Source organism: Hordeum vulgare, chromosome 5H (assembly GCF_904849725.1).
Source record: "Hordeum vulgare subsp. vulgare chromosome 5H, MorexV3_pseudomolecules_assembly, whole genome shotgun sequence".
Taxonomy (NCBI): domain Eukaryota; kingdom Viridiplantae; phylum Streptophyta; class Magnoliopsida; order Poales; family Poaceae; genus Hordeum; species Hordeum vulgare.
In genome coordinates, this window is record NC_058522.1 from 480,680,110 (window position 1) to 480,692,202 (window position 12,093).

Below are 12,093 nucleotides of genomic sequence, written 5' to 3' on the forward strand. Positions count from 1 at the left end.
GAGTAAATCGAATTTGAGACATTTGTGAGAGTTGGATACGAAAAATAACGCACGGAGTAGGTGTCGACATTTTTTCGGCCGTTGGAATGCACGCGCATATGTACTACTCCCTCCGTTTCAAAATATAGGACCTTTTAGAGATTTTATTTGAAGACTATATACGAAGCAAAATGAGTGAATCTATAATCTAAAATATGTCTATGTACATCTGTATGTAGTTCTTAGTGCAATCTTTAAAAGGTCTTGTATTTAATAACGGAGGGAGTAGCATTGTACAATGTACATGGCCTTGCCATGGTCCAGCTCTGGTCTCCACCCGTCGCTGGCACCGGGGTTCGTCACACAGCCACTTTATTCGATACATACATACAAAACCTGGAAAAAGAAAGAAAAGGCAAGATTTTGTTCGATACAGACACGTTGACTGCAGATACCGGGGCACAGACACGTACGCCCGCGTGCACATACAGCAGTTACAACAAAGCATCTCTCCTTGTTTCTATAGCTGTCGCGACGAACACTCGTACCCGGGCCCGTAAAGATGCGCCGGCAGCCGCGGCTTAGCCCGCAGACGCAACGGCTCCGCCAGCACGAGGCTGGCCTGCGTCTCGCGCAGCTCAACTCCGTCCACGCCGGGCGGGACGCTCCACGTGAACCCCTGCAGGAGCCGTGCGAAGAGCATGACGGTGAAGAGGGTGCCCAGCGCGACCCCGGGGCAGCCCCGCCGCCCGGCGCTGAAGGACACGAACCGCAGCTCCGGCTCGCTGAGCGCCACGGCGGCGTCATCGCCGGTCAGGTGCCGCTCCGGCCGGAACTCGAGCGGGTCGGCCCACACCCTGGGGTTCCGACCGAGGGCGACGCGGCTCAGGACGACCTGGCTGCCCCTGGGGATCGAGTAGCCGGCGACGGTGGTGCCGGCCATGGCGACGCGGGGCGGGTTGAACGGGTGGTACGGGTGGAGGCGGAAGGCCTCCCGGATGCAGGCCTTGAGGTAGTTGAGGCTGCGGAGGTCGGGCTCCTGGACAAGCCGGTCCCGGCCGACGACGGCGTCGAGCTCCTCCATCGCCTTCCGCATCAGCTCCGGCTTGTTCATCATCTCCGCCAGCGCCCACTCCACCGCGTTCGATGGGTTGTCGACGCTAGCAATCATGACATCCTGCATGCATGCATGCATGCAATAAAGTCAATCCATCGGTCGTGTGTTTATGCCGTGCAGACATGTCGGGAGTCATCTGACCGATTTGGCACGTGAGAACAGCAAATTTAGTTTTGTAGTATATCCAATTGTTCAAAAAAAAAAGTTTTGTATCCAATGCAGTATTGAATGGTCCAATTACTCTGCGTCCACCACACATTTGGTTGGGATGAGGAAGGTTGAAAATTAACCATGGAAAATGGGTACATTTTGTAGCTGCCAGCAGAAAATATGAAGGTCGGGCAGTGGCCTTTTGTAGAACCGTGAGAATGTATGGGTGTAAAACATTAAATTAGGATCATTTCGTAAGTGCTTTTTTGAACCCCGAGCTCACATGCTCCTTGGTGCGCAGTAAATTTCAAAATAAACAATATCTGAATTTATTTTGTGACAAACATTGATGAATGTTTCAACTACCCGGTACCACATTTTGTAGTGAAATGACATTTGTGAAACTCTGGTCAAAAAACAAATTTGCTGCTGCAAAACGCTTTCAATAATAGTCTTTTTCGAGCGTCGAATTCTTGCGCCCAGACCACCATGAATTGTATTTCATATTGAAAGTTTGTATGCGGGTGAAGAATGAAAAATCAAAATTGTTTCACCAATGAAACCTAGGAGAAATCCATTTAATACTACTCCCTTTGTCGTGGTTTATTACCCTCCTTTGTATTTTGTGTTAAATTTAAATATAATTTGTACTGATAAAATATATGTTTTATGTTAATTATAATACATTTAAAACCTTTTTCAAGTACGAATCAATTGATATAAATTTAATTACACATCACTTATATTTTGCCAGTTAAATCTATGGTCAACATTTGATAAAAATACAAGGAGGATTGTTAAAATCGGATTGAGGAAGTACCATCTTATTTATAATTTTACTTTGTTTATTATTTTTTTTCTTAAGTCAAACTATTTAAATTTTGATTAAATGCATATGAAATATAATTAGAAATAAAATGATGACTCTTAAAATATCAAATAAATACGAAATGAAAATATTATGATCGATATGTTGATATTGTATTGCTATTGTGAATGTTGATACTGTATTTTTTTATAAACATAATCAAACAACGGGAAATTAAACTGAAGACAAATATAATATATGAAGCTAAAAGATAAAGGGGGTATTTTTAAAATCACAAACTGGAATACAATCGAAATGACAAAACGGAGAAAGAAAGAAGAAAGGTTGCCACAAATCAGGTTTACCCAGCTTCCCTTCGTACTATGAGATAAAAAGCAACTTGTTAGTATATCTTTGCCATTGCTTCATGTACTCTTTCCCTTCATCTTAAAATATAAAACCTTTTTTTTACACTATCAATGTTGAACAAGTGTACTATTTTGAGACAGAGGCAGTTTATTTTGCTGCATCCACCTTTGGTTTGTACTTAAAATTTTGAGAAAACATTAGTGTACATGCCGCAAAACTTCAAGTCCGGATTATAAGCATAAATAAAAAAATAAAAAAACAAATTTAGTATCAGTAGCGATAAAAGGCCAAATTAAAGAAAACGGACGTTTGGAGCTCGGCCTTCATGGAGGACGAAAATTTTGAAATATTCAAAATTCAAAATTTTTGGTTAAAAAAAACTAAAAACAAATATGCAAGTAAATAAGGATGTTATGTGTATGTGTATAAAATTTTAGGATAAAATACCTTGAAATACGATCTACACAAAAAAGACAAATTCATGATCTGAAACGATGAATATTATCATCTGTTAAAAGCCTCATATTTGTCTTTTTTTTTGCTTTTGTACAGCCCTCATTTCAATGTTTTTTTTGGAACATTTACACACATGTGTGTTACGTCCGGACATATCTCTGTAATTTTTCAGAATTTTTTGAAATGTAAAAATATAAATTCTCATGAAATTTGAATTTCAAATTTAAAGGCCTCCATGAAGGCTGAGGTCCAAAATCAATTTCCGCAAATTAAATGGCAACTTAAGGTAGGCACGTCCAAAGTCAATTTTGCCTTCTTTTTATCATGACTTTTTGTATGAAATTTGATTTTAAAAACTGTACAGTAACATGTTTTTTGTTGAAAGAGAAAGAATTTTGTAACATGTTAAGGTCCAAATATTATCTACACCATACGTTTTTTCAGATTTTTTAGAAAGATTGAAGGACGGTGCTCGAGATATTGTCCCCGTAGCCCGTACGATCACTCGATTCAAGATGAACATCTGTAAGGTCTCCTCCAGACGACTTTGATCATCGTCTTTTTTATAGTTTTATACTCTATCCGTTTTAAAATAAGTGTGGTTGGTTGAGTATAAAATTTGTATTAATTTAATATAAAATTTGCATTACTTATTTTGAACAGAGGGAGTATATAAATGAAAGTATACTACTCATGACGAAATGAATACCGCTAGAATAATACTAGCACAAACGCAATGAATAACTTACAATGGCCTGTGCCTTGATCTCTTCCACGGTGAGGAGCGGCCGCCCGCCCGCGCCGTCGAGCGAGGCGAGCACGTCGAGGAAGTCGGCAACGTCGCGCCGCTCGCCGGCTTTCCGCAGCAGCCGCCACTCCTCCACCCGCTCCTCGATGACGGGGTCGTGCAGCCGGTTCAGCGTCCTCATCACATCCCTGATGACCTTCTCGTGGCCGTCGAGGTCGAGGCCGACCAGCGCCGGGAAGTAGTCGGACACGGCGAACGCGTCCAGGTAGCCGAGCACCGCGAACAGCGCGTCCACGTGCTCCTCTTCGTCCGGCCCCGGCGCCCCGACGGCGTCCGGCGGCTGGTCGCGGAAATGCCGCCGCCCCAGGGTGAGCCTCCGGATGAGGTTGCCGCAGAAGTGCCTGGCAACGTGGCGCACGTCGATGACGCCGCCGGCATTGCACTGGGCGTGCACCCACCGCAGCATGTGGTCGGCCTCCTCCTCACGGGCGCCGCGGAGGCGGTGCTCGGTGGCCGGTGAGAGGACCTCGGCGGTGAGCACGCGCCGCATCTTCCTCCACTGGTCGCCGTAGGGGGAGATGCTGGCGCTGCGGTAGCCGACGCTGAAGGACTCGGCGGCGAACGTGGACGGCCGGTCCGCGAACACGGCGTCGTTCTTGCGCAGCACTTCGCGGGCCGTCGCAGGGCACGCCACGACGACGACGTGCACGGGGCCGAGGCGCACGCACACGATCTCCCCGCCGAAGTCCTCCAGCAGACGGTGCAGCCACCGGAAGACGGGCTTGTTTGCCAGCATCTGGTGCATGTTGCCCAGCACCGGCAGCCCCGCGGGCCCCGGCGGCAGGCCGGCGTGCTTGAACGGGGTGGTCTTGCTGCTCTGGCGCCGCAGGAACACGAGAAGGAGCACGATGGTGGCAGCCATTGCGGCTAGCATTGCAAGCACCGGTGCGCCGGCGCTCGGTAGTGGCATGGTGGCAGTGGTGTTGGTCGAGCACTTTTCCATATTGTTGTGCCCGTGAATTGAACGTTAATTCAATATATAAAGGCGGCCATCGCGCCTTGGAGATAAGGTACTCGTCCTCAAGCGAAGCGAATTGATTTTTAATATCTACCTGTATCTCTATATTATAGTACTTCATTCATCTATAAATTAATATAAAAGCATTGAAATCACTATTTTGTTATCTATTTTTTTTTATATTAGTTTACGGAGGTACTAATATATACTTCCTCCGTCCGGAAATACTTGTCCTAGACATGAATGTATCTAGGCTTATTTTCGTTATAGATACATCCATTTTATTCATTTTTAGGACAAGTATTTTCGGTCGGAGGAAGTACTACTCTATACTCGAATACTAAAAAGAACCAAATAATAAGTACCGTACGTGTGACACTAACCATTTCGGTCTTGACATTTTTTTAAACTGAAGTTACCAACCAAATTGAAAAAACAAACCCCAAACAAACTGAAAATTGCCATCGTAAAAGGAAGTTGACATGTTTAACAACTAAAGTTGTTTTTCTCACGTAACTAGATTTATCATAAAAAAGATTTGAATTTGCCATGTGTTTGTACTATACATGTGACACTTAACGGGGTAACGTTTTATCTTCCACTTTTTTCCCACTATCTATTTGTCCAACCTCTCATCCTCCAATGATTTTCCAATTCCATCCCGGCAAAAAAATTTGGCAAGTCAATAAATAATAAGTTTTCGATCTATGGATAAATAAACATTTACCATCCCCAGCAAAACATTTTTTGGTCACTCAATAAATAGCAATAAATGTTTAATATGTAGACAAATAAATACTAGTCACGTTTTACCGTCTCAAAATTATTGTCTTTGATTTATGTAAATATGAATGTATCTAGTCAGTTTTTAGTATCTAGATGCATTCATATCTAAAAAAAAATCTAAAACAAGAATTTTAAGACGGAGGAAGTATCAATCAAGGTGTTAGCTTAAGTAACCCAATAAAACAAATCACTCACCGGCATATATACCTATTTCACATGTTTAAGAAATGGTAGGAAATGTATGTTTTATATAATCAAAACATGAAGTTATTTTATCTAAATGTTTTCCCTGTATGGTCGTCTTATTGTGTTAAAAAATATTAAACCCCATGGCAGTACACCTACACATCCAAGTATATATAAATATAAAGGCAGATAGAGATCGCACGTTGAAGATAGGGTATTGCTCCTCAAGTGAAGCAAATTGATTTGTAATACTCTCTCCGTTCACTACCATCATATGTTCTTGTAGATATTTTAATATATACTATATGCAGACAAAATAAATGATCTAATACATTAAAATAAGGCTACATCTGATTTTAAAAATTAGAACATTTTATAATATTGAATGAAGGGAGAGTAAATAGAGTATTTTAGTAAATATAAATGCAGGTAGAGATCAATACGAAGGTGGAGAAAGGACATTGGTCCTCAAGCCAAGCGTATTGATATATTAGAGCATATACAGTCGGACCTTACAAATCCGGCCCCTCAAACGTCCATAACGTGTTCGGTCACGTCCGCGAACACTAACCAGCCACGCTTTAAATAATGCATTCTATATCTGGATACCTTAAATTTGAAACCTCAATTCCATTCTATTATATGCAACGCAAACCTAATACTAAGTGGAGCTCGTCCGGCTCCGTCGTGTCCATGTCCAACGGCTGGCTGCGTCCCTCACAGTGTCGGTACGGTCGTCCGCGAGGTAGAGTAGGACACGGGACACTAGCCGGCTCACGAGAGTCGATCTCCCGCTGTCTCCCATGCCCTACTCTTCCTTGTCGGAGCCCGTAACTCGGACGGTGCCAGTCGACGTGAAGTCGATGACGGATCCTTCCTCGGAGGAACCGACGTCCACCACGACGCGGTTGCGTCGCCCGCACTGGTTCACCCTATGGGGCGCCGAAGAGTGTGATTCCGCCTCTCCAACATCTGCCACCGCGAGGGCCTCCGCCGCATCATGTGCCCACTACCTCGCCCGACGGGCATGCCGCGCCATGACATCGTCCGAGAACGACAATGCTTCGTGCTCAGTGCGTCAACTGAGGGGTTGTGCTTACGCCACGACATTCAGACGCCAAACGAACCGCACCGCCTCTAATGAGGCAGCAACGCGGGATCCAAGCACCGGTAGTGCGGACGCAATGGATTCCCGGCGTTGCGAGTCCGAGCGCTGCCGGCGTGCGGCCGCCTCCCGGGAGCGACGGAGCGCAAGCCGGACGACCATCGCCTTCTCTGGCCGTGTGGGACGAGCTCGTGGTCAACGAATCTGAAGGTGAAGAACTCAGATCCGATACCCTCCATGCCGGAGGTGAGCTTAGTGTTGGGAATATGCCCTAGAGGCAATAATAAAATGGTTATTATCATATTTCCTTGTTCATGATAATCGTCTATTGTTCATGCTATAATTGTATTAACACGAAACAATAATACATGTGTGAATAAATAGATCACAATGTGTCCCTAGCAAGCCTCTAGTTAGCTAGCTCGTTGATCAATAGATGATCATGATTTCCTGATCATGGACATTGGATGTCATTGATAACGAGATGACATCATTAGGAGAATGATGTGATGGACAAGACCCAATCCTAAGCATAGCACTAGATCGTGTTGTTCGTATGCTAAAGCTTTTCTAATGTCAAGTATCTTTTCCTTCGACCGTGAGATTGTGCAACTCCCGGATACCGTAGAAGTGCTTTGGGTGTATCAAACGTCACAACGTAACAGGGTGACTATAAAGGTGCACTACGGGTATCTCTCAAAGTATCTGTTGGGTTGGTACGAATCGAAATCGGGATTTGTCACTCCGTGTGACGGAGAGGTATCTGTGGGCCCACTCGGTAGAACATCATCATAATGAGCTCAGTGTGACTAAGGAGTTAGTCACGTGATGATGTGCTACGGAACGAGTAAAGAAACTTGCCGGCAACGCGATTGAACAAGGTATGGGGATACCGACGATCGAATCTCGGGCAAGTTCTATACCGGTAGACAAAGGGAATTGTATACGGGATTAATTGAATCCTTGACATCGTGGTTCATCCGATGAGATCATCGTGGAACATGCGGGATCCACCATGGGTATCCAGACCCCGCTGATGGTTATTGTCCGGAGAGGTGTCTCGATCATGTGTGCATGCCTCCCGAACCCGTAGGGTCTACACACTTAAGGTTCGATGACGCTAGGGTTATAGGGAATTGTTATACGAGGTTACCGAAGGTTGTTCAGAGTCCTAGATGAGATCTCGGATGTCACGAGGAGCTCCGGAATAGTCCGGAGGTAAAGAATTATATATATGAAGTGATGATTTGGTCGCCGGAATTGTTTCGGGCGACACCGCTAATGTACCACGACCACCGAAAGGGTTTCGAGGGTCCACTGGGAGGGGCCATCAGCCCCAAAAGCTAGCATGGGCCAAAAGGTGGAAGGGAACCAGCCCAGAGTGGGCTGGTGCGCCTCCCACCTAGGCCCGAGGCGCCACAAGAGAGGGAAGGGGGAAACCCTAGTGCAGATGGGCCTAAGGCCCATCTAGGGTTCGCCACCCCCTCGCTCTTGCCCTGGCCGCCACCACCAGCCCTAGATGGGGCTGCCGCACCCTTTGGGGGTGGGAACCCTAAAGGGGGCGCCCCCTTCCTCTCCTCCTATATATAGTGGAGGTTTTGGTTGATTTGAGACACACGAAATCTCTCTCTCGGCGCAGCCCTGCTTCTCCTCTTTCTCCTCTCCCACGGTGCTTGGCGAAGCCCTGCCGGGAGACCTCATTGCTCCACCGCCACCACGCCCTCGTGATGCCGGAGCTCTCCCTCAACCTCTCCCTCCTCCTTGCTGGATCAAGGCGTGGGAGACGTCATCGGGCTGTACGTGTGTTGAACGCGGAGGTGCCGTGATTCGGCACATAGATCGGAACCGACCGCGATCTGAATTGCTGCGAGTACGACTCCATTGACCGCGTTCATAGTAACGCTTCCACTTAGCGATCTTCAAAGGTATGAAGATGCTCTACAACGTCTCTCATTGCTGGTCTCTCCATAGATACATTCTTGTATGGCGTAGGAAAATTTTGAATTTACTACGTTCCCCAACAGTGGCATCCGAGCCAAGGTTCTGTGCGTAGATTCTATGCACGAGTAGAACACAAAAGTTGTGGGCGCTGATTTTGTAAATTGCTTGCCATTACTAGTCTTATCTTGATTTGGCGGCATCGTGGGATGAAGTGGCCCGGACCAACTTTACACGTACTCTTACGTGAGAATGGTTCCACCGACAGACATGCACCAGTTGCATAAGGTGGCTAGCGGGTGTCTGTCTCTCCCACTTTAGTCGGATCGGATTCGATGAAGAGGGTCCTTATGAAGGGTAAATAGCATTGGCATATCAACGTTGTGGCTATCACGTAGGTAAGAAACGTTCTTGCTAGAAACCCAAATCAGCCACGTAAAACTTGCAACAACAATTAGAGGACGTCTAACTTGTTTTTGCAGTGTATGCTATGTGATGTGATATGGCCAAGAGAATGTGATGTTGCATATGTGATGTATGAGATTGATCATGTTCTTGTAATAGGATTCACGACTTGCATGTCGATGAGTATGACAACCGGCATGAGCCATAGGAGTTGTCTTAATTTATTGTATGAGATGCAACGTCATGTTGGTTACTTTACTTTATTGCTAAATGTTAGCTATAGTAGTAGAAGTAATAGATTGGCGTGACGACTTCACGGAGACACAATGATGAAGATCATGATGATGGAGTTCATGGTGTCATGCCGGTGACGATGATGATCATGGTGCCCCGAAGATGGTGATCAAAGGAGCAAGATGATAATGGCCATATCATGTCACTATATGATTGCATGTGATGTTTATCATGTTTTTTTACATCTTATTGCTTAGAACGACGGTAGAAAATATAAGATGATCCCTCATGAAAATTTCGAGAAAGTATTCCCCTAAGTGTGCAGCGTTGCGAAGGATCATTGTCTCGAAGCACCACGTGATGATCGGGTGTGATAGATTCTAACGTTCACATACAACGGGTGTAAGCCAGTTTACACACGCAAAACACTTAGGTTGACTCGACGAGCCTAGCATGTACAAACATGGCCTCGAATACAGGAGACCGAAAGGTCGAACATGAGTCGTATGGTTGATACGATCAGCATGGAGATGCTCACCATTGATGACTAGTCCGTCTCACGTGATGATCGGACATGGGCTAGTCGACGTGGATCGTGTAACACTTGGATGACTAGAGGGATGTCGATCTAAGTGGGAGTTCATTAGATGAACTTAATTATCATGAACATAGTCAAATAGGTCTTTGCAAATTATGTTGTAACTTACCCTATAGCTCCACGGTATTTGATACGTTCCTAGAGAAAATATGGTTGAAAGATAGAAGTAGCAATTATGCGGACTCGGTCCGTTAACTGAGGATTGTCCTCATTGCTAAACAGAAGGCTTATGACCTTAACGCACCGCTCGGTGTGCCGAATCCCAAGCGTGATCTATGGATGTTGCGAACGTCCGACATACACGTTTTTGATAACTACATGATAGTTCAGTGCATATTGCTTGAACGACTTAGAATTAAGGCGTTAAAGATGTTTCGAACGTCGCAGGACATACGTGATGATCCAAGAGATGAAATTGGGATTTCATGCTCGTGCCCTTGTTGAGAGGTATGAGACCTCCGACAATATTCTTTGTCTGCAAAAGTAAAGGAGAAGAGCTCAATCATTGAGCATGTGCTCAGATTGTCTGAGTACTACAATCGCCTGAATCGAGTGGGAGTTGATCTTCCAGATGAAACAGTGATAGTTCTCCAAAGTCATTGACACCAAGCTACTAGAGCTTCGTGATGAACTATAACATATCAAGGATGGATATGATGATCCTTGAGCTATTCGCGATGTTTTACACCGCGGAAGTAGAAATCAAAAAGGAGCATCAATTGTTGATGGTTTGTGAAACCGCTAGTTTCAAGAAGGGAAAGGGCATGAAGGGATACTTCATTAAATGCAAACCAGTTGCTGCTCTAGTGAAGAGACCCAAGGTTGAACCCAAACCCGAGACTAAGTGCTTCTGTAATGAGGGGAACAGTCACTAAAAAGGAACTACCCTAGACACTTGGTAGATGAGAAGGCTGGCAAAGTCGACAAAAGTATATTGGATATACATGATATTGATGTGTACTTACTAGTACTCCTAGTAGCACCAGGGTATTAGATACCGGTTCGGTTGCTAAGTGTTAGTAACTCGAAATAAAGGCTACGGAATAAACAGAGACTAGCTAAAGGCGAGGTGACGATGTGCGTTGGAAGTGTTTCCAAGGTTGATATGATCACACATCGCACGCTCCCTCTACCATCGAGATTAGTGTTAAACCTAAATAATTGTTATTTGGTGTTTGCGTTGAGCATAGACATGATTGGATTATGTTAATGGCAAATACGATTATTCATCTAAAGAGAATAATGGTTATTCTGTTTACTTGAATGATACCTTAAATGGTCTTGCACCTAGAATGAATGGTTTATTGAATCTCGATCGTAGTGATACACATGTTCATAATATTGTTGCCAAAAGATCCAAAGTAGTCATGATAGTACCACTTACTTGTGGTACTGCTGCTTGAGTCATATTGGTATAAAATGCATGAAGAAGCTCCATGCCGATGGATCTTTGTACTCACTCATTTTTGAAACGTTTGAGACATGCAAACCATGCCTGTTAGTATAAACACATGAAGAAACTCCATGCGGATGGATCGTTTGACTCACTTGTTTTTGAATCACTTGAGACATGCAAATCATACCACATGGGCAAGATGACTAAAGACCTCTTTTTCCAGTGAGATGGAACAAGAATGTAACTTGTTGGAAGTAATACATTTTGATGTGTGCAGTCCGATGAGTATTGAGGCACGCAGTGGATATCATTATGTTCATACTTCACAAATGATTTGAGTTGATACTAGTGTATTTACTTGAGGAAACACAGGTCTGAATTATTGAAAAGGTTCAAGTAATTTCAGAGTGAAGTTGAAGATCATCGTGACAAGAGGATAATATGCCTACGATGTGATCGTGGAGGTAATCATATATATCTGAGTTACGAGTTTGGTAAACGTTTAAGACAAGGTGAAAATTGTTTCACGTGAAAAATGTTTCACAACTCATGCCACCTGGAACACCATAGGATGATGGTGTGTCCGTATGTCATAATCGTGCACTATTAGATATAGTGCATACTATGATATTTCTTATCAAATTACCACTATCGTTTATGGGTTAGGCATTGGAGACAACCGCATTCACTTTAAATAGGGCACCACTCAATTCCGTTGAGATGACACCGTATGAACTATGGTTTAGAGAAACCTTAGCTGTCATTTCTTAAGAGTTTGGGGCTGCGATGCTTATGTGAAA

The 12,093-nt window shown here is 44.4% G+C and overlaps 1 protein-coding gene across 1 annotated transcript; it reads right to left on the reverse strand.

Annotated features, from left to right (window-relative positions):
* Nucleotides 1–334: 334 nt before the first annotated feature.
* Nucleotides 335–4,633, reverse strand: LOC123397570 (tyrosine N-monooxygenase-like). Its single transcript, XM_045092103.1, has 2 exons — nucleotides 3,629–4,633; nucleotides 335–1,156 (listed from the first exon to the last, which is right to left on the reverse strand). The coding sequence occupies exons 1-2, from the start codon at nucleotides 4,628–4,630 to the stop codon at nucleotides 500–502; spliced, it is 1,659 nt and encodes a 552-aa protein (XP_044948038.1). The 5' UTR covers nucleotides 4,631–4,633; the 3' UTR covers nucleotides 335–499.
* Nucleotides 4,634–12,093: the final 7,460 nt, after the last annotated feature.